This window comes from Rutidosis leptorrhynchoides, chromosome 5, assembly GCF_046630445.1.
Source record: "Rutidosis leptorrhynchoides isolate AG116_Rl617_1_P2 chromosome 5, CSIRO_AGI_Rlap_v1, whole genome shotgun sequence".
In the NCBI taxonomy this organism is placed as follows: domain Eukaryota; kingdom Viridiplantae; phylum Streptophyta; class Magnoliopsida; order Asterales; family Asteraceae; genus Rutidosis; species Rutidosis leptorrhynchoides.
The window spans coordinates 391,847,708-391,870,373 of record NC_092337.1 but is presented as its reverse complement, the minus strand read 5'-3'; the positions used below and the strand labels follow the sequence as shown (position 1 = coordinate 391,870,373).

Sequence of the window (22,666 nt, the reverse complement as noted above, 5' to 3'; positions counted from 1 at the left end):
TAATAATTAATAATTAATAATAATAGTGTTAATAGTGTTAATATAGATATTATTTTACCTTTAAAAAAAGTTATATAATCAAAAATTACATGTTTTCTTCGAAAAATAACTTTCATGACCTAGATCCATATTAAACAACTACAATACCTAATCATATACAATGAGGTATTAGAAAGTTAAATGTATAAAATGCCAAAATTTCAACTTTTAAAAGGGTAGTAATTCTAACATCGCTTTTAGTTATAAACAACGTCGTGAGGGAAGGCGATTGATGCTTCCACTTCGGGTTCCTATAATCTTAAAGATCACATCGAAGACTTGGATTACGGTGAAGCAATTCAAAACTTGTTTACGAGTCCTCAAGATTGTAGTAAAGGCGGTTCATCGGCACTAAGGTATAGATAGTTTGTAAGTGTGCCGCTTTCTAGGTACGAGCCTCTTCAAGTTCCATCTTGTATCTTTTGTTGAAAACATTTTCTTTTCGAAAACGTTTTCCATATTTAAATAAGTTTTCGTTATTTTTGCCAAAAAAACAACTAAATATTCTTAAAACATTAAAGCATTGTACAATAAACCACTTTGAAACACATTAAGTGGTGTAAAGATCACCTTTACGACTCTATTCTCAACGTCAAATGATCATTTTACTATAATTTTAATAAATTAATTATAAATATGCATTAAAATTGAAAATGGTATACAATACAATTTATTACCAAGTAGGCACTGCCCCGAACGATACCTTAACTAGTCTGGGTTCTAAAAAGTCACTAGTTCAATCTCTGGCATTGACCAAATCGCTAGATTTATCCTCCGGGGGATGATTTCTCTTTGACGCGTGTGTGACAAATGATCGCGAAGGTGGTTAATGCCAATATTGTTGTTAAAAAAATGCAACTTATTATCAACACCTTTTTAATGAATTTAGAAGTGTAAATTTTTAGGTAGTTTTTTACTTAGTTTTAGGAGTTTATTGGTATGTAGTTAAAGTTTAGGGACTGTAATGTAGTTTATGCATATAGGGTTTGCCGGTAAGATTTACCACACCACTCGCACCGATCCAATTTGATATAAAAAAAAAAATCGAAAAAGCTATCAAAATGTCCGGTGGTGCTGCCGCCGTTAGGTTTTTTACACGATCAACTTCCGTCCGTAGCGTCGCCGGAAAATTCTCTGCCGGTGCCAAATCCTCACCGTTCCGTTTTCCATCAATCAAACCTAATTCTAATCGCATTTTCAGGTACGTAATAATAACCACAAAAAATTACTCAATTTAAAAGTGTACATTATTTTTGTTAAAATATTAATTTCATCTAATTAAAAGGTGTCCAGTTGAATTGAGTGCTTGTTTGGATACGGTGCAACCGTTTCATACAGTGACGTCATCGGCTTTAATGACTTCTATGCTCATTTTCTCTCGTGCTAGCTTTGGTTGGCTCCCTGAAGGTAATAAAATACTTGTAATTGATTATTTCACTAATTTTTAAGCTTTTTATTTGTTCATTATTGTAACATTAATTTGAGTGTTAGTATGTGCAATAATTGTTTTGTATATCATGTGTAAGTTGCTAGCTTGAAGTAGACATGCAATTTTAACATACAGGTTGGGGCTTTGAAAGTGTTTAGGACTGTTTTTAGGTGGTTAATGAAATGAGTGAATAGTGGGAGATAAATTAGGAGTTAAATTATAAAGAACATAGTGATTTTTGATTGATTGCAATAGAAATTGTGGTGTTTTCAGATTGGGAAATAGGGGAATCTTCATCGCATAAATAGAGTCTGGATGAAGTTAACAAGTTTTTTTATTTTATATATATATATATATATATATATATATATATATATATATATATATATATATATATATATATATATATATATATATATATATAGGGGCAGGATCAATGGGGAAGTAACCAATCGGGGGAAGCGGGGGGAAGCAAAAAAAAATAAAAAATTTCGTATATATATATATATATATATATATATATATATATATATATATAGGGGCAGGATCAATGGGGAAGTAACCAATCGGGGGAAGCGGGGGGAAGCAAAAAAAATAAAAAATTTCGTTTTTTTTGGAATTTTTTTTTCCGCCATCAAGATCACACGAAAATATGAACATTTAGAAGAGACACTTCGTGATGAATATTATTATTTAGGCGGGAAAACGATCGACAAAAATAACATTCAAGGTAATATTGTTCGTGAAGAATATGAACGTTTTTTTTCTCCATGTTTTGTGAAGTAAAAATTTAGCCCGATTTAGAGTTTAGGGTTTAGGGTTTGGTGTTTTGGGTTTATTCCATAAACCCAAAACACCAAACCCCAAACCCTAAACCCTAAACCCTAAACTCTAAACCGTTCGTGTTAAAAACTCAATCTAAATCCTAAATCTAAACCCTAAATCTAAACCCTAAACCCTAAATTTCTAAACCCTAATATCTAAACCCTATAAACCCTAATATCTAAACCCCAATAGCTAAAACCTCAACATACGCTCGAAAAACACGATAATTGTTATATATTACTTCTTCGAGCGTTTTCCCGCCAAAATAAAAACATTTATCACAAAGTGTCTCTACTAAATGTTCATATTTTCATCTCATCTATAATGTTCGTGAACAAAGTTTTTTCAAAAAACGAAAAAAAAAAAAAAAAAAGTTTTTGCTTCCCCCCGCTTCCCCCCGATTGGTTACTTCCCTCTTGATCCTACCACTATATATATATATATATATATATATATATATATATATATATATATATATATATATATATATATATTTGCATATGGAAATGTGATTTCCATATGTTTATTTTTGCATATGTTTATGAAATGAAGCATAATTGGTTTTTGTGATTCATAATTTTAGGTTTCGATCTATCTTTCTCTTTTTCAATAGTATAAGGATAAGAAATGCAACCAAATGATCTTATGCACTCATAGTTGGGGGATGTTATTATAAAGAAGTGTGGAGTGAACAAGTGGAAGATTATTAGGAATTAGTTGACTATACATGTGTTTGTAAGAACACAATTTTCTTATATTTGGTTGGTACATGAGACCGAGGTACTATGTTTTATTTGGTACGTAAAAGGGCTCTAATTCATTTATGATGATGCTTGTATATTATCTCAAATACACTGGGAGATTTCTAGGAAATTAGTTCGGAGGTACTATGGCCTTTTTGAGGAAAAAATGACGTGACCTCGTTTTGTAACTCTAGTTTAAGTGCATTATCTAACTGAATGGTTTGGAGTTTGGTATTCATTTGAGTTTCGATTATTGATTCAAGAGTTGATTTAGAATAAATGTACTGCTTTCGCAAGTAAATGAAAAGTTAGTATTCTTTTTATTATTTAGTTGTAATAGAAACATTTCACTTTTGCTGGGATAAAATACTTTGGATGCTCTCTTGTAGGTAGCTGACAGAACTCACCAAAAGATCAAGAACCAGAAGGTGAAAAAAGTTGGAATTTTATTTGTTCTGAAGCATTCGACCATTAGGAACGTTTAGGTCAACCCATGCTTTAATTACTTAATTACCTAGGCAATAAGGAAATTGTGGATTAAAGACATTTACATACAAATTCTCACGAGGTGATGCAGTGTTGCATACTTAGCTTTCAAAGATCTGTTACTAATTCCGTTCTTTGTAATATTTGTTATTGGGATTCTAGCATAATATCAAGAAAATGTTGAAGCATAATATGTTTGAATTTTACATAGGTGTAAATATATGCCAATGAGGCAGATTCAACAGTCTTGAGAAGTGATATGGTTATGATCTTTTTATCTTTAAAATTGATTGCTTTATGGTTCTAAATTTTGCTAACTTTTTTTTAGTGTTCTTATTTTATCATCTTGTTTGTAATCCATATTATCTGCTACTTGACTTGTTATAGGTTCATGAGAATACCATTCTATTCTTGCCTATTAGCCTGCAACAGTGACGTATGATTAGTGTTCAAGGGGCTTACAAGCAGAAGAATGGAGAATGCAGTCAAATTTTAACTGTTTCGCCATTTTGATGAGAATATGACTCAAACTAGTGTTCTTTGATTTGACTTCTTGTATAACTTTCAACCAAGTTATAAATTTGAAATTAATAATTTACCTTGTTATATGGTTTATGGTTTATGTTGAAGATCACTAGCCATACCAACCGATCTCTACGTCATGGGTTTCTACAATTGTACTTATATGATGTAGAACCCAAAGTTTTTGTGCTATGATACATGTTACATTGTGTTTTAGTTATAAAGTGTTATTACAATTATATTATTAAGTCATTAAGTGAACTTGTATTAGATGCTTGTGATACTTTAATACTCTGATTTTGGTTTACCCGAAGATAAATTAGATTGCTGTCACTATAAATCATAAACACAAACTGATTTCTTTTTTTTTTTTTGGCGAAAAAAATTAAAACTTTGTTTTCCAAAGGAAAACGCCGTCAACAAAGATTGCAAAAGAAAGGGGGGAACGGAAACTCACGTTTAGAAATCAATCATCAAGACAAAAGCTATCTATAAACGAGTCTTCACTAAAACCCGAAAAACCTTAAAACAAACTAAACAATTCTATAGCGATACAACACGATAGTAACATGATCCAAACCAAACGATCTAAAGTAGAAATCAACAAACAGAAAAAATAAACGAAGGATCACGAGACAAACACAAGTTCTCAACTTTTAGGTCCTACTCTATGCAACTTACAATTAACCGTCTTTTTCAAAGTGTTCTTCTCGGACCGATTCTCTATCTTGTAAGATAACACTTTGACGGATCCATCACCCGGTACGCTCTCCCCGGCCAAACGTGTCATCATGTCATCGAAAGCCGCAAAGCCTCCACGGACATATTTCCTATACCATTTGCCGATGAACGTCGTCTCTTCCATCATGTGAACCCATTAACAACTTTTGAATCGCGTCCTAATATCCAAGTCATTGATGTGATCTTTAAGCTTATAAGTGATGGAAGTGGAAGCCTCATCCGCCTTCTTTCTTAACCTCTGATTGGCTTCATCAAGTAAACTTCTTGAAACGTCTTTATTCAAGACGTACCACAATTTACAAAAACCTTCGCACGAGGGGACCTTGCAATCGCAATAACGTTTTCCACAACGACCAATCAAAATCGGTAACGGACTATCTTCGTTCAATTCTAAGTGACGTTTAGCCAACAATTCTTTTTTCTTTTTCTTTTTCGCCCTCTTCCGACCAACGAATCGTTCGTGGCACGTACTCCCTGGCGACGTGAATATCTTTCAAATAATTGTAAGGTACAGGCGATCCCTTCCTTACGTGGCTTACCACGAATGAACTTCTACACAGCGACCGACAAACCAATGGCATATGCGGTATGCGGGTGTCAGGTTTAGGTCTAGATGGAGGTTCCAGTCCCGGTTATGGTTCGAGTGGAAAAGCAAAGATCATATCTTGGTGCGTGTACCGTACTGCTATCCAAACGAAGATGAATTACCTCGGACCAATCTAATTGCAAACGTAATGTTATCATCATTTGACTCCAAAACACCTAGAAACGGCAATAGTGTCGTCTATGTTATCACCACATTCATTCACCACCTGTATAGAACCCACATTAATTCTAACACCCACTTTCTTTCTTTATAGCATCAAAGTTAATCTCTTCACCACATCTGTGATGACCCGAAAAATTTCGACTAATTTAAACCAATTCTCTTTATGATTTAATATTATGTAAATATACATATATGTATGTGTATATATATATATATATATATATATATATATATATATATATATATATATATATATATATATATATATATATATATATATATATATATATATATATATATATTATAAGATGTACAAGTAAAAACGACTTTCCTACAGTAAAACATTAATTGCTACAGTAAAAATGACTTTGCTACAGTAAAACACTATTTGCTACAGTAAAACACTATTTGCTACAGTAAAACACTATTTGCTACAGTAAAATACTATTTGATGTCGACGAACTAGCAAACAAAAACAGAAAAGGCGGCCATGCGATCACATGGCAAAAACACTGAAAACTCATGCGATCGCATGAGCTACAGTAAATCGAAAAGTACTATAAAAAGGCCAGTTTGTTCGACGAAATACTTCACAATATATTTTCTTATGTAATATAAATTTTAATTTATAATTATAATTATAATTTTAATTTAAGTTAATAATAATAAAGTATATTCGAGGGTGTTTTAATTCGGGTTTCAAACCGCTTTAAGCTAAGGAAATATTGGGTATTGTTTGGGGTATTGTTCTTGAATCCAAGGCCAACCATACAGTCATCTACCGTCATTACGTCTACGCAATTTGCCTACAATATTGAGTCTCAATATTGAACTGTGAGTTTATAGTCTCCCTTTTTAAATACTTTAAATATTTTTGGGCTGAGAATATATGCAATTTATTTTAAACGCGATAAGACACAAGTACATACTAAATTCTACACTGGGTTAAACCGGAAATCCCTTAGCTTTGGTAACTAGTAACTGCCAGTACATAGGATATGGACTGGTGGGCGCGAATAATTGTATATGGATCCATAGGGCTTGACATCCCCGTCCGAGCTAGAGCGCTAGCCTTTTAACGGACGTATGTTATTTGAGTTTAAGACACGTTGGTTTGCGTGTATTAAAACGAATGGGGTAATTATCACTATAGCGTTAAGTTTAGTTACCAGGGTGCTCTGTTACGTAGAATCTATTGATAAACTTTTGATGAAATCTTGTGGTCTATCTTTATACATGTTTATGACTCGAGCAATTAAACCTATAACTCACCAACATTCGTGTTGACTTTTTTAGCATGTTTTATTCTCAGGTCCTTAGAATGCTTCCGCTGTGATGTGCTTGTTGCCTGCATGGAGTCTCTCATGCTTTGTACAAAGTTTATTGCATTCAAAATAAAACTGCGTTGTGTAATAAATAATTGGACTGTGATGTCAACCTGTAAATTAAAGACTTATGTATTTCGGGGTTTTGCTTATACCTAAGCACTCGCCCACATGTTTATAACTTTCTATGTTTAGAAAGTCACTTATTTTAATGAATGCAATATTTTATCAAAACGTATCATATAGAGGTCAAAACCTCACTGTGGAATCAATGATTAACGTGCCGCGTCAATAGCGATTTTGACGGGTCGTTACAACATCCAGGGGAGGCATTCGTGTTGATACCAGAAAAAATCGAAACAGAAACAGAATCACCCACAACAACGTCATCCAAAGTACCAAATTTAATGACCGAAGGTGGGATCTCCGGATGCAAATCGCTATCCTAACCACATGCTTGATTGTAATCAACAGCAGGCGCACCATCTAAATTAAATAAAGAGGATATCTTCAAACCATTATGGACGTCCACATATTAAAAATCATATAATGTCTCATGTGTATTATTTTTCAAAGTGTCTTCAACACAACGAAAACCAGCATCAACCAACGGGCCACTAGAAACCACAAAACGATTGGTAGAAACCAACAAATGATGATCGGAATAAAATGACTCACAGTAGAAACGTCGGAAACTTCGGAGACCAAGACTTCACTTCTAGAACAAACCGAGTCCTCCACGTAGGCCAAAACTAAGTCTTGTATGTGCTTAACAGTAGTAGTTTTGACGAACGCGTAAAATGAACTAACAAAATCTAATTTCGAGGATGAACGAGCCACAGTGATAACATCACCGAACAACTCCGCCACAGCTAACACACTCTTCTTGGACGCGCAAATAAAAGGGATACCCGTAATCTCAATCCATACAAATCGAAAGAAAGCATTAGGAGAGATCAAACAAAAAACATCAGAACTAGCATTGATCACATTTTTGAAACTAGTTGAATCTCCACAGAAGCAAATACAACCGTACGGACCAAACTTGGAAATCTTAGACGCATGAGCGTTACAGGAAATCAGAAAGCTCGATACTTTCGTATCCACCAAAGGGACGACGTCAATTAAAAGAACCGCATACTGTAAGAAACTAGTTACCGAATAACGAGGGAAAATTTTACAGCGAAGCCTTGTAACAGGGTTAACCTTCGACCTCTCAAAGCGGCCATTCGTTGGTTTTCTAGGTCTCCCTACAAAAATTGGACGACCGTAAATTCTAGAACCATTCAGTTCATCAATGGCTTTCTAAGCAGCAACCATATGAAATGAATGTGCTAATAATTGCCATATTTCATTATATGGCAAGTTTTTGAGGCGCAACTGCTTTCAAAGGGGAATGAGGGGAGATGATCTTAGCCTTTGTTGTTTCTTAACAAAATTGCATCAATGCAGTATGCACATAATGCATCTTAACAATACCGCATTTCACCTAAAATGCAGTGTTATTACGATGCAATGAATCTGAGCCGTTTATAAAACAAATCAACATTTGGGGTCCGATTCCCTTTTCTTCCCTCAAAATGCAACTGTACCTCCCTAATCTCACATCTTAATTTTGTGAGTACCAAAACAAGTATTCTGCCTTCAAAGTTGATCTTATTGTTGATAATTGTATTATAGTTACTTAGTTACTATTATGACATTCAAGTTTAAAACTAAGACAACAGCTAACTAAAGCTTCAGCAACTTTGGCATTCAAAGTTATACACCATTTTCCAAAGTATAGCATTTCACTTGTCGAAAATCATGAAATTGACAAAAGCGAAAAAAAGAAGATAGTCTTGTAGAAGTAGAATAATACCAACGCTATAAAACGATCGATTTCATTATAGAAGTAGAAGATACATTTATTTTACATAGAATACAAAATAGGTATACAAAATTCTATTAAGCTTTAACATTTTCAACCACAGTCAACGTCTTCTGTTGCTGTTGACTTTCCTTCTCTAATTCCACCTCCCATGGCAACTCTTGTCTATACCATCGAAAGATCACCAAACATATGAATGCTGCATACAGATAACCAAACCCGACCCATCTGGTTAGAAAAATTTTGACTTTCAAAGTCAACTAAGACTAGCACAACAACAATTTACCTGCAAAAATGCGAGTTTTGATCGAAGTCAGATTCCAAAAGGCTGTGACGACCGATGCTGCTACAATTTTCTTGTGTGAACAACCTCCCCATGTTTCTAATATCCTCTCTTTTAGGCATTCACCTGATTCGTATAAACGTTACACAATATAAGATTTTAACGTTGTGCTAAAAATAAAAAATTGCAGCTGGTTTCAGTTCATCCTTACCTTTCTTGCATATTTGTATTGAGTATAACGAGTACAGTTTTGGACCTGTAAAGCCAATAAAGAACCCTGCATAATGGCAAACATGAAATGTAAGTTTTCATACATCATCCCGAAAAGGACATGTTGAGATTGATCTTACCAAGTGCACAAAGCCTCTTGAATGTTACAATTTGCCCATATTGAGATCCAAGTAGTAATAATGGAGCAACCTGAAAAACATGTACCATTTTTTGTTAGTGATTCATATTGTAAATTAAGGTTAATGAATTATGGAGTACTATGGACATCGATTTACTTTAAGGGTCGTTGATGGTTCGCCTGAAAACAAGTCTCGAGCTTTTGAAAGTGCAAAATTCAATGCTGGAAGTACAACTCTTGCAGCTCTTAATATGTCATCTTCTTTAAGTCTAAATTCTCTTTTGCTCTCAATACCATTTCTGTAAATTTGTGACTCCATCAAGTTAAACAAAAACCAATATAAACGTTACACGAATTCAATGTAATCAAGGTTTACTTCTGACCTCTGAGCGATTATATTTGAGAAGAATGAAACGCCCAAACAAAGAAGGCCGATATGAGATATCAAAGAAAGCATGCTGAAAATAAAGATTGAACCTTTACTTTAAACCAAAAAGCATGAAATTTAGTAGAAATCGAAAGAGAGGAAATAATCATCATCACTCACCTAAAGCTAATACCTTTTGTGAAACAGGAAGATATGAAACAAAGTGAACCAAACCCAAACCAAAGTGTTGATTTTGCAACATCATTCCACATTATTAAATCATTAACCAGTAATCCAATTCGATCGAAATTATACCCATATTCATCATCACCATCATTTCCTTCTGAAATTCACAATACAATCAAGAAAATTAAGCAAGAAATTAAGAAACCCTAAAATCGAAACCCAAAACGGAAAAAGATTGAATTTTTTTCTTACTTGGAGATGGAACCGAATGGGAAGAAATCGATTTCTCCTTTTTTGATCTACTACTATGCCTCCTTTTCTTGGCCTTAACATTGTTAGCAGCAGCAACCAGTTCATCATCACAAATCAAATCTTTATCTTCTTTAATCTCTTGCTCAATTCGCCTCCTCGATCTACGACTATTTCTCGGTGAACCCAGATTAGTAAACCGGTTCTTGCATCGCCTGCGGGACCCGTATAGGTCCGAGATCTCTTCACCAATATCGCGGGTTCTTGATTTCTTAGCAGGGGAAGGCGAAAGCAGTAACAGATCATGGAGTGAAAGGGGGTTTTGGGGTTTAGGGGAAACTGTGTTTTTGGGTGAGTAAGAGACCAAATCAAGAGATAATGTTGGTGGTGGTTCTTGGCTACTGGTTCTAGCCAAACGGGATGCAGATTTGGTCCGGTTTTTAGGGTCGGATCGGGTGTACGGTGGAGGTGAATTCATCGGTGAATCCATTGATTTTGGTTGAGTGAAAGAAGAAATATTTGTGGGTTTGTTTGGGTGATATAAAAAGGTGGAAACTTTGTTGCAGGTAGCCGTTGGGGTGAAGATATATATTTGAAAATTTAGGAGGGGATGAAGATGATGATTGTGGGGCGTGGGGTTTTGTGCACATCTGAAAGAAATCAATCAACGGATAGAAACTTTGACAAAAGGTTTGCTAACTTTGGGATAAATATGCGGTGTGTGATGAAAATATTCTCCATGTCCCCCATTGGCCCAAGTGATTTTTATTTACCAAATTATAGGTAACGATTTTGAACTACTTTCTAAATACTTCGAACTTTACAATAATAGGAGTAATGCTTTTTTTTTTTTTTTGGAAAGCGATAATAGGACTAATACTAGCTAATTAATTTAAAAACATTTTGAATTTTTTAACATCTAATCTAATTATTTTTTAAAATCCAATTATAATTTTGTTATATGAGATGAGGGTGATAAATTCAATACAATACACACACACACACATATGTATGTATGTATTTAAAGACAAATTCACACAGCTAACACAAATTTTACACGAATAATTATATAATAGTGTTCAACACTTGAATTTGAACTCATGATCTTAAGGTCAAAAGAGCTCATCAAAACCGCTTAGATCAAATGCCTTTTTATAACCACCACCATCATGTATTGATGAGTTGTGTTGTACAACTTATTAACATGCATAATTCATTTAATTAATCATTGTTGGTTAATGAGTCAAAATCGAATTTATTGATCAAAGTCGGTGAAAATGAAAATTGTTCAACATTTCAACATTAATTTAAGCTTGAAATTTAGGGTGCGCTTGGTTCTAATAAAGGAATGGGAATGAGAAAGGGAAAGGGATTACTAAAGGAATGGAATCAATATAGTATAGTATAGTATATCATTATCATTGACGTTGCTTGGTAAGTTAAATCAATAATATGTAATTTTATTATACATGCAATATGTACTATTTAAGTGTACAAACCTATTTCTATAACGCAAGTATTTTTACCATATACATAATACATAATATTTGTATAATACATAACATTATTAAAATTAAAGTACTACATAAAATTATAAATTTCCTATGTAAGGTAATTAATTGTCATGATAAGCTATGTATAAATAAATAAACAGACTGATACGCAATAGATTTTTATTAATTAACACCAACTTATAATACATATTACATATCTATGAATAATACGAGTAGCACTTGAAATTTTTGTTATTGAGATTAAAACAGTATATAATCCTACTAACTGTTTACTAAAAAAATAATTTTAAAAATGTTACGTTTTTGCAAATTTGTAGAGGTTCAAAAAATAAGTATTAACTATATCAGATAGTTATTCCATATGTGAGTAGTGGGAGAGAAAATAAGAGTGATAAAATTGTGATTTTTCATTCCTTTAGTTGATTACCCCCGAATTAGTGGGGAATGATGGATTATATATTAATGGGTAATGATAGTATTATTATATTATTATAACCAAGCATTATCTATCATTACTATTACCATTCCACACCCCTTAATACCCGCCAACCAAGCACACCCTTAGAGTTTTTGAACAAACTGAACGCTAATATGTACGTTTTTGAACAATTATGTAAAAGTTTACGGTTTTCTTCTATACTCACACATATAGTTTTGAAATTTATTATTTAAACGTATAAAAAGTCCAATGCGATTAAACCCCGAAATTTCCGATTACTTCCTCCAAAATCTCGATCGATTACTCCCCGAATAGCGATTTTGCAACCTTCGTATTTAGTGTTTCACATGAAACGAAGTGTCCTCTCCTATCATATCATAATCAAATTAAAAAATATCTTACCTCAAATTCTTATACAAGATATAACACAATATAACGCACATCACAATAGATCAACACCCAAACTTCATATCCAATTATTTGTGCACCACCATTATATCACTTCATTTATCACTCTGTAGTATTTGTGCTTATTGCAGTTGCTTTGGGGGTGTATGAATCATATAACACCATTACAGGTAACTTCGTGTTGTTTAAATACATGATCTGCATCTTAAATTAAAAACTTGTCTAGTGTTGGTTGGTCACTTGGCTGCATACCTCAGGCAAAATGCTTTAATCCTCGCTAGTCCCTCTTCAAGAGCCGATGGCTCGATACCAAATGTCACACGCACCCAATCTTTCATCCTCAAAACAAACCCTACACAAATGATCAACAATACTTGCCTTTTTAATAGGATTTTTCTAACGACAACCCTTAGAGTTGTCGTTAATATGCATTAATACGTTGTAAATAACGGTTAATATTGACTTTTTAATGGCGGTTATTGAAATTTACAAATCATTTTTGCATTTTAACAACAGCCTTAGGGTTCTCGTCAGTAAAATCCTTTTTAATAACCACAATACTTAGCTTGATGTAACCCATTTCAAAATTAATCAACACCTTGAAATACACTTCTACGTTTGACTTTTTCAAAGCAGGTCCCACTTACCAGGCAGAAGAATGACAGACTCTTCTTTAGCAAGTTTTGAGCAAAACTCCATATCATTGTTTATACCTTGCAGCAGGGTCAAGTCTAACTTCACCTGCAATAAGTTTTTTCACAAGTTAAACATCAAATTTAGAATATACAGTTTTCAGCAAATATGATAATTTATGGAGTATTTGATATACCATTAAAAAGAGAGATCCTTGAGGCTTTTGTAGGCATGTAAAGCAAGGGATCTCCTTCAACTGTTCATAACACACATCAGCGTCTTCTTTCAATATGTTGACAGTCTTCGTGAAAAAAGCGTCTGTTTTTGTCGTTTCAAGAATCTGAGGTAGTGCAGCCTGATCCCATAAATCACATCATTAATTTTGACATGTTCTGTACCTCATGATTTAATGTCTTTCGTATGATAATGTATATATAAAGGAAAATCATATGCTAAAATTAGTAGTATTTTTAGTCTTAAAGTGTGTTAAAAGAAATTATTCATCAAGACCTTTAAAGAGCATACAGTTTTGTTTCAAGAAAATTTCTAATGAGTTGCATACCTGTATGAATGTTGCAGCCTCCGTATTGGTATTAAGAGATCTCTTGATGCACTCAACAATCTGAAGGCAAAAGTATATATATCTCACTTATGCATACAGTATGACCACATATCTTTTTCAAATTTAAGTCGAAATGAATAAAGTACATACACACGTACCCCTTGTTCTTCAAGAATACCATCAGGATCACTTCGTGTAATCCAGCCAATCCTCCACCCAGGAACCATCCACCTCTTTGATAGAGACCCGAGTGTTAAAACAGGCGCAATAGACCCAAATACCCCCATTGGCACAAACGGGTTACTACCGTAGGTTAAATGTGCATAAGCTTCATCCGCTACCACAAGTATTCCCAGCTTTCTAGCAGTCTCAGCAATCTTTAAAGAAGCAAAAATTTCAAATAAAACGATCCGTAATGCTTATGTTTAGAAACAGGCACAAACTTGTGTAATGTTAAGGGCAAATAAGGAATACTTATGTTTAAGCAGTGTTGTAAACAACGACCGTCTTGGCCAACTAGGCGGTTTAATAACTAGCCCGTCCCAGTTCGCCCAAAAACGTCAAATAAGTTGGTCAATTATAAAAAGTCGGGTGAAAGTAAATGTTGGTCAAATTTAGGTCAAGTTGTAAATATTTCTTCACTCAGATTTTGTGCACAATACATATGTTTTAAATATTTACGTTTGAATTATATATTTGTCCAATATATTTATGTGTAATATATATGTCAAATATATTTATGTGTAATATATATATTTAAAGCCAACGTTAGCCAACGTCGACTAGTCCACGACTCGACTGACTAGTCATTTCAAAGTTCCAACCGACTCGTCTATGTGGCGACTTTTCCAACCTTGTGTTTAAGTAAGAAATTTAGAAGGTTATTATTATTATTATTATTATTATTATTTTTTTTTTTTTTTTTTTTTTTTTTAAGTTTTGGCTTTGCAGTACATAATACTTATCAATTTGTTTATAATTTAGCTCACCTTTTGAAGATGATCACGAGTGTATACATTGCCACAAGGGTTTCCGGGATTGATGATGACCATGGCAACGGTTCGATCATCCGCTATTGTTTCAACTCCATTTAAGTCGACCTCCCAATCTTTTTCTTGAACAAGGTCAAAATGGCGAACTTCAAGTTGATTAACAACCGAAAGAGCTTCATAAGCCGGATAACCAGGTCTAGGAAGCAATATATTTGCACCGGGACGTCTTAGTGCTGATAATACAATGTCAATTGCTTGCTTAGCACCAAGAGTTACGTACACGTCATCAGGTGATAGTTTATAAGGGAGGTTGCATGAAAGGAACTCAGCTAAAGACCTGTTGTAACACACAATAGTCTAAATTATAGGCTTCTCAATTGCACCTGCTCAAACTCGTAATATATGCTTTTAAAGGAAAATGTTAAGACAATATTTATATTAGCTTAAGATATGATAATCACATCAAATAATAATTCGACTCGAATGCTGCAAACCCATTTTTCATATTTTGATTGTTTCTCACCCTTTAAGTCTAAAGCTAGATGGAAACATGATGCAGGGGATCCAATTTTGTTTCTCCCTTGATTTGTAGGAACTTATAGAATTCAACTTGGTCACTCGAAAAGCAAGTGATTTAATAAAATTTATTGTTTTGGATTGATGGACTATCCAAGAAGTCTAGTGGTTGGAGTCCTAATCTTAGGGTCAAATCACACTAGTGGTGACCTGATTTCTCTCTTAAGGTCAGGGGTTCGACTTCCATGTGCTGCAAAATTATTTTCCCTTGTAGTTACCAGCCATTTTATGGGCTCTCCGAGGTTTCGGACGTCTATCGTTTGAGAATCACTCAAGGGGGTTTACCACACGGGATGCCCGTATGAATCCGTCATGGGGGTTTCTTTCTGAGGGGCAGTAGTACTCTATTGGTTCGTCCAGGAAAATGATCGGGCAGGTGGGTTCTGACATCGCATTTGAACCCCGTCAGTGACTTATAACCGCCGTTAAAAAAAGCTGAACATATAATAAAGAATAAGAAGATGATATGTAATATGGGAATGTATCACCCTATGCGGTTCAAGTACATAGTATATGCCACGCAACTGTTCGCGAAATCCTTCGTGCAGCTTTTTCACACGCTCTTTTGCGTGGCTGTTTAGCGCAGTTGTTCCCGCGGAAATAAGCACTGCTGTTCGCACAACTTTCTGTGAACTTGTTCTTCCACAACGTAATGAGGAGTTCAATATGATACCTGACAATGTTATCATACCAAACTAGGGGACTTGATGACGCAGGGTTTATTGATTAGAGTTTGTAAGTTGACTTTGCTCACAAGTTACCCTAAAACCTAATCTCCCATATATAAATATGGAGTAAAAACCTACATCTTCTCAACCCTTTGTACGGATTTCCAACTTGCGCTTTTTTCATACCTCACGATTGGATCATCATCTACACGAGAGGACTACTCTCGAATTAGGGGGTTTTTACCTACGGTCTTGTAGGGTTTTCCATGTTGCCGGTCGGTCTTGTCGATTGGACTGAGATCTTCATCTCGCTAAGGGCTATTCACGGTAACCAGGACGGAGTGTTAATGTCGCTTATTCCGAAAAACACACTTTATTCGCAATAAAGGGTATATTTTCCGAATTTCTACTTTCTAAAGGGGTGGATAACAAAACAATCATTAACTAATAATGCACAAATTGAGTATGCTTATTAACGTGTTATCCATAACTCGATCGGAGTTGAATAAACAGTTAATCATGTAGAACTAAAAGCACTAATTACAGAGTAAACAAACACTAATAATTTATAATATTAATAATAATACCTTTTAGCTTGAAGAAGACCGCCTTTAGGTGCATAACCGTTAAAATTAGCAGAACGAAGAGCAGCAACAAGTGCATCTTCAGCTACTTGAGTTGTACGGAAACATGGAAAGATGGATGGATCTCCGATGCTGAGTGGTATAATTGGCCTTTCATCTTTTGGATTAAGATTTGTTTTGACTTCATCAATAACACGTGCGATTGAGAATTCAGATGCTGTTTTTATATCCCTGTTCCCTCTCAATTTCCAGCTTTTCATTTTCTAGTTAACTACGGGGTACGGACTACTGTAATTTTCTTCACTTCGTTTTACGTCTGGAATCTTTCTTCATTTATTGGTTAGCACATGTTTCTTGTCGTGAAATATACGTAAATAAAATAATACTGTAATATAATAATAAAAATAAATAATAATTAATTCATGAAATTAAAATTTATCCGTGCTATAAAGTTCTTCCGTATAACAATAACAATTTAGTTTAAAATTACAAATTGCCCAAAAATAGTAAATTGAAGTTTGGACTTCTCAACATACAAATTGATGGTACATATTCCGGACATCGGTTTGCGTAAGAGTGCACACTTAATCATGTTAATGATCGTTCTCCGTTAACGATGATTATGGGATACAAATATAATCTGAACCCTAATTGGTTGTCTTGTTCAAATTCTAGAAAGAGAAACATTTTATTAGTGTGAGAAAGTATATGAGCTCTACCAGGTTCTATGTGTTCAAATAATGGACGTCCATGTGTCATATTTATACGTAAAATCTAAGGCTTACCTCCATATATCACGAGTCATGACATGATTGGCCAGTCAACCCTTAAAATTCAGAGTCGACTGTTGATTGCTCAATCCCTAAAAATTCGAAGCATACGGATTACGTTTTTATTTTTTTTATTTTTATGAACGGCGCATATAGTTACGTCATATATGGCTTAAACGTTGAACGCTGCCATTAAGGTTATTCTGTGTGTTAACCGACTTTTAGCGCGAACATGATATGATGGCTTTTAATCACGTTTACGGTAAACGGTATTACTCTTTAAAGGTTTTTTTTATCAGTTTTGTATACGTTGCACGGATGACATATCAGGGAAGGCTCGGAGGGGAACAAAGTGATCGACCGCTAAGGGCATAGGGTTTTCAGGGGCCCAATTTAAGGGCCCAAGAAAAAGAATAAATCAAAGCCCACTACCATTCTAGCAAAACTCAAAAGGTCTTTTTTAAAAATGTTTATAATATTCATTAGGGTTTAAGAGACTTTTTTTTTTTGAACAGCGATTGAGATCACCCGAGGGGGACTTTAACCACCCGTTGCGATCATCTCCCGTTTCGACTATGTCGATGCAGCGATAAACCCCGCCCCCATCGCTGCCCGGGAGGAAACCTTGAAACCGATCCAAGGGCACGGCCAAGTAAAACCCCCCTCCCCTTTAACCCCCAAACGATATGGGAAATGTGTCATGGATGGATATTGTGTTTTTATTATGTAGCCAACGGGGGGTCGAACTCCCGACCTCTCCTAAAGGAGGCAGGTACCACCAACCGCTGGACCACATCACAATTTCTAATAGACTTTTTAATAGCTTATATTATTCGTTACGACCTAAGAGCATTTTTTGCCTAGTTCTAATACTTAAATTCTTAGGAACAACCATGTGACATATCATTAGAAATTACTGTCATATTTATTCAAAATTGTTAATAAATGTAAAAGTATCGGGTATTTGCGAACCACAAGGTGTAAAGGAAAATGTGTGAACCATTGGTTAATTTTTTCAAAAGATAAGAATGAAGAGGTACGATGATCGATATAAATAGTAAATACCCGAGCTTTAAGCAAGAGACATGATGATTGATTAAAAGAAATAACGGTTAATAAATAACTTTAACTTTCCAAATACAATTATGTCCAATTCCATCATTTTTGACTCAACAAAACCATCCATCATTTTAACAAATGCAATTCAGCAATTCTTTGACGTTCATGTAGACTTTTATAGAAATCGAGAGTCCTACCCCACCATTAACAATTCTAAACAGATCCTATCAAGTCTATTTTGCCTATCTTCTAATCATATGGATGGATGATAACATATCTCAACAACTTTGTGTACGCTGCAATAAGTTTTTTGAATGAGGTTGTAAGGGATGTTGCAAGAATGGACTCTGCTAAAGATCTGTTGTTACACACAATACTCAGAACCTGCATTTAGCCTTTGTGAAGGACTTTGCCAGTTTTCTTCCTTTTTATCTCTTAGATATATCTTGAAACATGAAAGATATGATCAACTTTATATAGAGTAAATGATACCATTCAGCAACATCATTCAAATGCAATATAGTGATAATGATACGGAGTAATAATTATAATTATAGCAACTAAACGATATGTAAAAAGGATCAGATCAAATAAACTTTGTAATAACATTGTAGATTGTTTATATTCTGCCACTATCATATTTCTCCACACAGTGAGTGTGCTAATACTAAGCTTACCCTTCACAAACAAAATCTCATCAAAGATGGAAAATTTTAAAGAACTCATAAGTGCGTTTACTTCACCTCAGCGCATTCATTCGATTTAGCTGCGTACAAAAGGTCCTGTTTTACACACGTGTTCCTATTGTTACCTCATGTTTGAAGCTGCACTTGAAGTTGCAGTAGTAACAACCAATTTACTTCTTCTGTTCTTCCTTGTAATAACATCCGGCCTTGGGGACATGGAATTTGTGACTTCTTCGGAAGACCTTCAGTATACACAATCTTTAGTTCTTAGCAAGGAACAAACAAAATAAGAGTTGGCATTTTCTTATTATTTATATATAAAAAATAAATAAACTTTAATAACGAATGCAAGAAACTCACCTGTACTTCTGGGATAAGAAAGATTGTTTAAACCTAGGCACATTTCTAGTATCATGTTTCAAAGAATTCTCTTCGCACACCTATTACGCACCGTACAAGGTTGATAAATAAGCTTTAGACTACAATTAAACGAAAAGTAATTACGTAAAGTTACCATCTTTGCAATATAAGGTAGATGAATATGCTCTAGACTACAATTGAAATATAAATAATTAAGTAAAGGTACCATCTTTGCAGTGTTTTTCTCCTTAAACTTTTTATCGAATTTTGTTCCATCATTAGGTCTCTGTTCCACATGCAGATTATACACCTGAACTGAAGTTAGAGGTCTGCGGATCTTTTCACAAACTGGAGTAGGTTCCCTGCAAGATCATGCAACATTATAGTTTTATGTTTGACTAATTAGTTACGGACTAGTGTGGTTACAAAAATAAAACTTCTTACTCTTTCAATATTTTTATCTTGGCTTCTTCATACTTCAACTGCTTTGTTTCTTCCATGTCTCTCTGTAACTCGTTTTCACACCTCACTAAAGTATCCAATCTAACAGGGTGCTTTGTGTGGTGTCTCAGTTCTGGTTTCAAGCGAACCATCATCACTCACAAAATTGTACATTATACAGAATACCACTTGCGAAAAGTCATGCAGAATGATATGTTAAGAGGCGTCAAATTTGACCCATTAATTAGGACTATTAAATTTAGGATATTTTTTTCTCAAAAAAGTAAAATGTGTCGGATGAAAAACATAGTTAACTGTAGAACGAGTCATTTCGGTTAAACGAGCTAAAAACTGTCCAACGATGTGTATCTAGTTTTTGTAGTAAGATTTTAACAATTGATTACTATTATAAATTGAAATGGACAAAAGGTGGTTGTGGGTCGGCCTGGCTTGCTTCATTTTAAAGCCCACCGACCATTATTTATTCTGAACCTGCCTTTTTTGACCCATTACCCAACTTGCCCAATCGTTTGATTAGATTTGGGGATCCTAGTTGGTTCTTATTTTAATCGTTTGGGTATGATCTCTAAAACGAGTTTACTTTCTTTCCCTGTTCCTCTTTTATCAGTCTGGAAATCGAAAGGACGTGGAATAGTATTCCTTAAAAGCAGCTTCTTTTTTGGGGATTCTAAGCATGACGCGATCTGCAGAAAACAAAAAAAAACATTAGATGTTTTCTTGATAACAGAAAGAAAATTCAAAATGACATAGGGATACACCTCTTCACAAACCTTTTCATAAAATTCAGCATTATTAACTGTTCTCGGTGGTGGAATTCTTTCATTGGTTGCAAAATGAAATTCTTGAGGTACGGTAGTGCGTCGTTTTTGGCTTGAAAAGAGCCCCAACTCCCCTTTACTTTGAAGTATCTACGCATTGCAAGAGACATGATAAACTAAATGAAGGCGTTGAAACAGAAACTTTTTATACATGTTCAAATCTTATCAGTTTATACCTTCTTGTTTAAGGGTCTAGCCTTAAATTTTGTAGCCTTTTCTTGTTCTTTGACACTTTCAATCTTATGAGACCGTGTACTCAGTGATGTCTGTAGAAAAGATATCTCGGATATTGGAGTTTTAATATTCTGTCAATACAATATATTAGCCCCCAAAATATAATCCAAATATATTGTTTATGTTAAACAAATAATATAATTACTTTTCTGTCTAATGGTCGAGCCTTAAAGGTTTGCACAGTCATCTGTTTAGGCCTCTTCTGCATCATTTTTGGCGTCCTTTGCAGCATTATACCTACTCTTGCCTTGGGAGATGCATGACGTGTTCCAATACTTGGTTTCTGAAAGCTCAACGGATAATATCAAATGTTACTAAAAATTTGCCATTTACAGACAGGATCTTAAATGAGCAATGATGATCAAAACCAACCTGTCGTCGCTCAATCTTTTCCATCCCGATTTGTTGAGCCAAATGAGGAGGTCTAACCTTAATCGTTGTCCCAGTATGCCTATAGACACAAGAACAGAATAATCAAGCATAAGATGTTAGTTATATATGCGGTTGGCGTTTGATAGTCATGACTGATTCATTTAATGGCAGATGTAACAGATAACATAATATACTAGCCATCTTTCTAACGATAAACTGGTTATTGTGTTCCATTTGTAGCACATTCTCATTCGGCAAAACATAAGTACATCTAAGATGCATGGGTTAATCTTTTACTTATTGTTAATTGCATTTTCCATAACAAGCTATTCAACATTCAGAGCATATAGTTACAATGAAAACAAAAATATAAAGCCACATTTCAAAGCAATCTGCAGACCTTTCTTTCTCTGGTTCCAAATCGATATTACTGACTGTATTCAACAACCCTGTGTGCTCACATTGTTCAGATTTCTGCAATTATAGTTCAGATACAACGATCAATAATCGTAAACACAATAAAAAATCACATTTCAAATGCACAGTTTGTATCTACCAAACCTTTTGACATGTTTCAACTTTATGATTAGAGTCAAAAAGGCTTCCAATATGATCATTAACTGTAGCAGTATCTGTATGCACAAAATGTAAACCAGGGAACACAAAATCGATCATATGCGAGCCTATCAACACCAGTTCTACTTACTACTGTAGTAATTAACATTAACAATCATATTATTACTCTATTCAACTGAAAGTGCTATAAGCAAATAAGTAATCCTAAGTGCAAAACCCTAAGTTAAGTATACAATCTCAAAATTCATCATTAAGTGAATTAAAATAACGAACGAAAGCCTTACTTGAAGGGGAATCGGTAAATTGTTCGTGGAATGATGAATTAGCCATTTGATTCACAGCTTATGACGGAGCTAAATTTGAAAACAAAACAAAGAAGGCAATTAAGATCAATGAAGAGAGTAGTATTATTATTGTTAGTGAGAGATTTGAATATCAAAAATTGATTGATGATTGATGAAAAATTGATTTGATTTGATTTTGTTAAGAAATTGGGCGAATGAGAGGAGAAGGTAATTATTAGTTAACGGTTTTGTAATTAAGAAATGTTACTGTGTTATTATTATTATGACCGTTAGGAGAAAGCGCATTTTCTCCTGTCTTTTTACAAAAGGTAATGATTGTTATAATATATAAATATATAATATATATATAAATTGATAGTCAATTATTGATACACAAAAGTAATATTATTGTATTATCTAAACTTGTGATATTTTTGCTATAAATAGCCATGAATGCAAGCATTAAACTTGCACCATTTTCTCACA

General features: G+C 34.2%; 4 protein-coding genes across 8 annotated transcripts; 1 reads left to right on the top strand and 3 right to left on the bottom strand.

Annotated features, from left to right (window-relative positions):
* The first annotated feature begins 1,071 nt into the window (after nucleotides 1–1,071).
* Nucleotides 1,072–4,290, top strand: LOC139848192 (protein NUCLEAR FUSION DEFECTIVE 6, mitochondrial-like). 3 transcript variants are annotated; one of them, XM_071837926.1, is made up of 4 exons: nucleotides 1,072–1,240; nucleotides 1,325–1,446; nucleotides 3,426–3,464; nucleotides 3,910–4,290. In XM_071837926.1, the coding sequence occupies exons 1-3, from the start codon at nucleotides 1,101–1,103 to the stop codon at nucleotides 3,431–3,433; spliced, it is 270 nt and encodes an 89-aa protein (XP_071694027.1). In that variant the 5' UTR covers nucleotides 1,072–1,100; the 3' UTR covers nucleotides 3,434–3,464; nucleotides 3,910–4,290. The 3 variants fall into 3 exon arrangements, with proteins under 3 accessions (XP_071694027.1, XP_071694025.1, XP_071694026.1); XM_071837924.1 differs by lacking the exon at nucleotides 3,426–3,464; XM_071837925.1 differs by lacking the exon at nucleotides 3,910–4,290 and having other exon boundaries at nucleotides 3,426–3,795.
* Nucleotides 4,291–8,826: 4,536 nt separating this feature from the next.
* On the bottom strand, nucleotides 8,827–10,748 carry LOC139849840 (reticulon-like protein B17). The gene is made up of 8 exons (XM_071839459.1): nucleotides 10,187–10,748; nucleotides 9,929–10,091; nucleotides 9,765–9,839; nucleotides 9,539–9,680; nucleotides 9,383–9,452; nucleotides 9,244–9,309; nucleotides 9,036–9,158; nucleotides 8,827–8,948 (listed from the first exon to the last, which is right to left on the bottom strand). Exons 1-8 carry the CDS (start codon nucleotides 10,671–10,673, stop codon nucleotides 8,827–8,829), a joined length of 1,248 nt encoding a protein of 415 aa, XP_071695560.1. The 5' UTR covers nucleotides 10,674–10,748.
* A 1,840-nt stretch (nucleotides 10,749–12,588) lies between these two features.
* LOC139847529 (nicotianamine aminotransferase 1-like) lies at nucleotides 12,589–16,888 on the bottom strand. The gene is made up of 7 exons (XM_071837211.1): nucleotides 16,563–16,888; nucleotides 14,729–15,068; nucleotides 13,898–14,116; nucleotides 13,740–13,799; nucleotides 13,374–13,532; nucleotides 13,192–13,285; nucleotides 12,589–12,896 (listed from the first exon to the last, which is right to left on the bottom strand). Exons 1-7 carry the CDS (start codon nucleotides 16,817–16,819, stop codon nucleotides 12,781–12,783), a joined length of 1,245 nt encoding a protein of 414 aa, XP_071693312.1. The 5' UTR covers nucleotides 16,820–16,888; the 3' UTR covers nucleotides 12,589–12,780.
* A 2,086-nt stretch (nucleotides 16,889–18,974) lies between these two features.
* LOC139848031 (protein TPX2-like) lies at nucleotides 18,975–22,350 on the bottom strand. 3 transcript variants are annotated; one of them, XM_071837766.1, is made up of 12 exons: nucleotides 22,181–22,350; nucleotides 21,882–21,952; nucleotides 21,721–21,794; nucleotides 21,321–21,399; nucleotides 21,094–21,231; nucleotides 20,891–21,019; nucleotides 20,667–20,804; nucleotides 20,477–20,579; nucleotides 19,879–20,008; nucleotides 19,661–19,796; nucleotides 19,435–19,514; nucleotides 18,975–19,316 (listed from the first exon to the last, which is right to left on the bottom strand). In XM_071837766.1, the coding sequence occupies exons 1-12, from the start codon at nucleotides 22,224–22,226 to the stop codon at nucleotides 19,196–19,198; spliced, it is 1,245 nt and encodes a 414-aa protein (XP_071693867.1). In that variant the 5' UTR covers nucleotides 22,227–22,350; the 3' UTR covers nucleotides 18,975–19,195. The 3 variants fall into 3 exon arrangements, 2 of the variants coding, with proteins under 2 accessions (XP_071693867.1, XP_071693868.1); XR_011759797.1 differs by having other exon boundaries at nucleotides 19,248–19,316; nucleotides 19,435–19,553; XM_071837767.1 differs by lacking the exon at nucleotides 21,882–21,952 and having other exon boundaries at nucleotides 22,181–22,286.
* Between the last annotated feature and the right edge of the window lie 316 nt (nucleotides 22,351–22,666).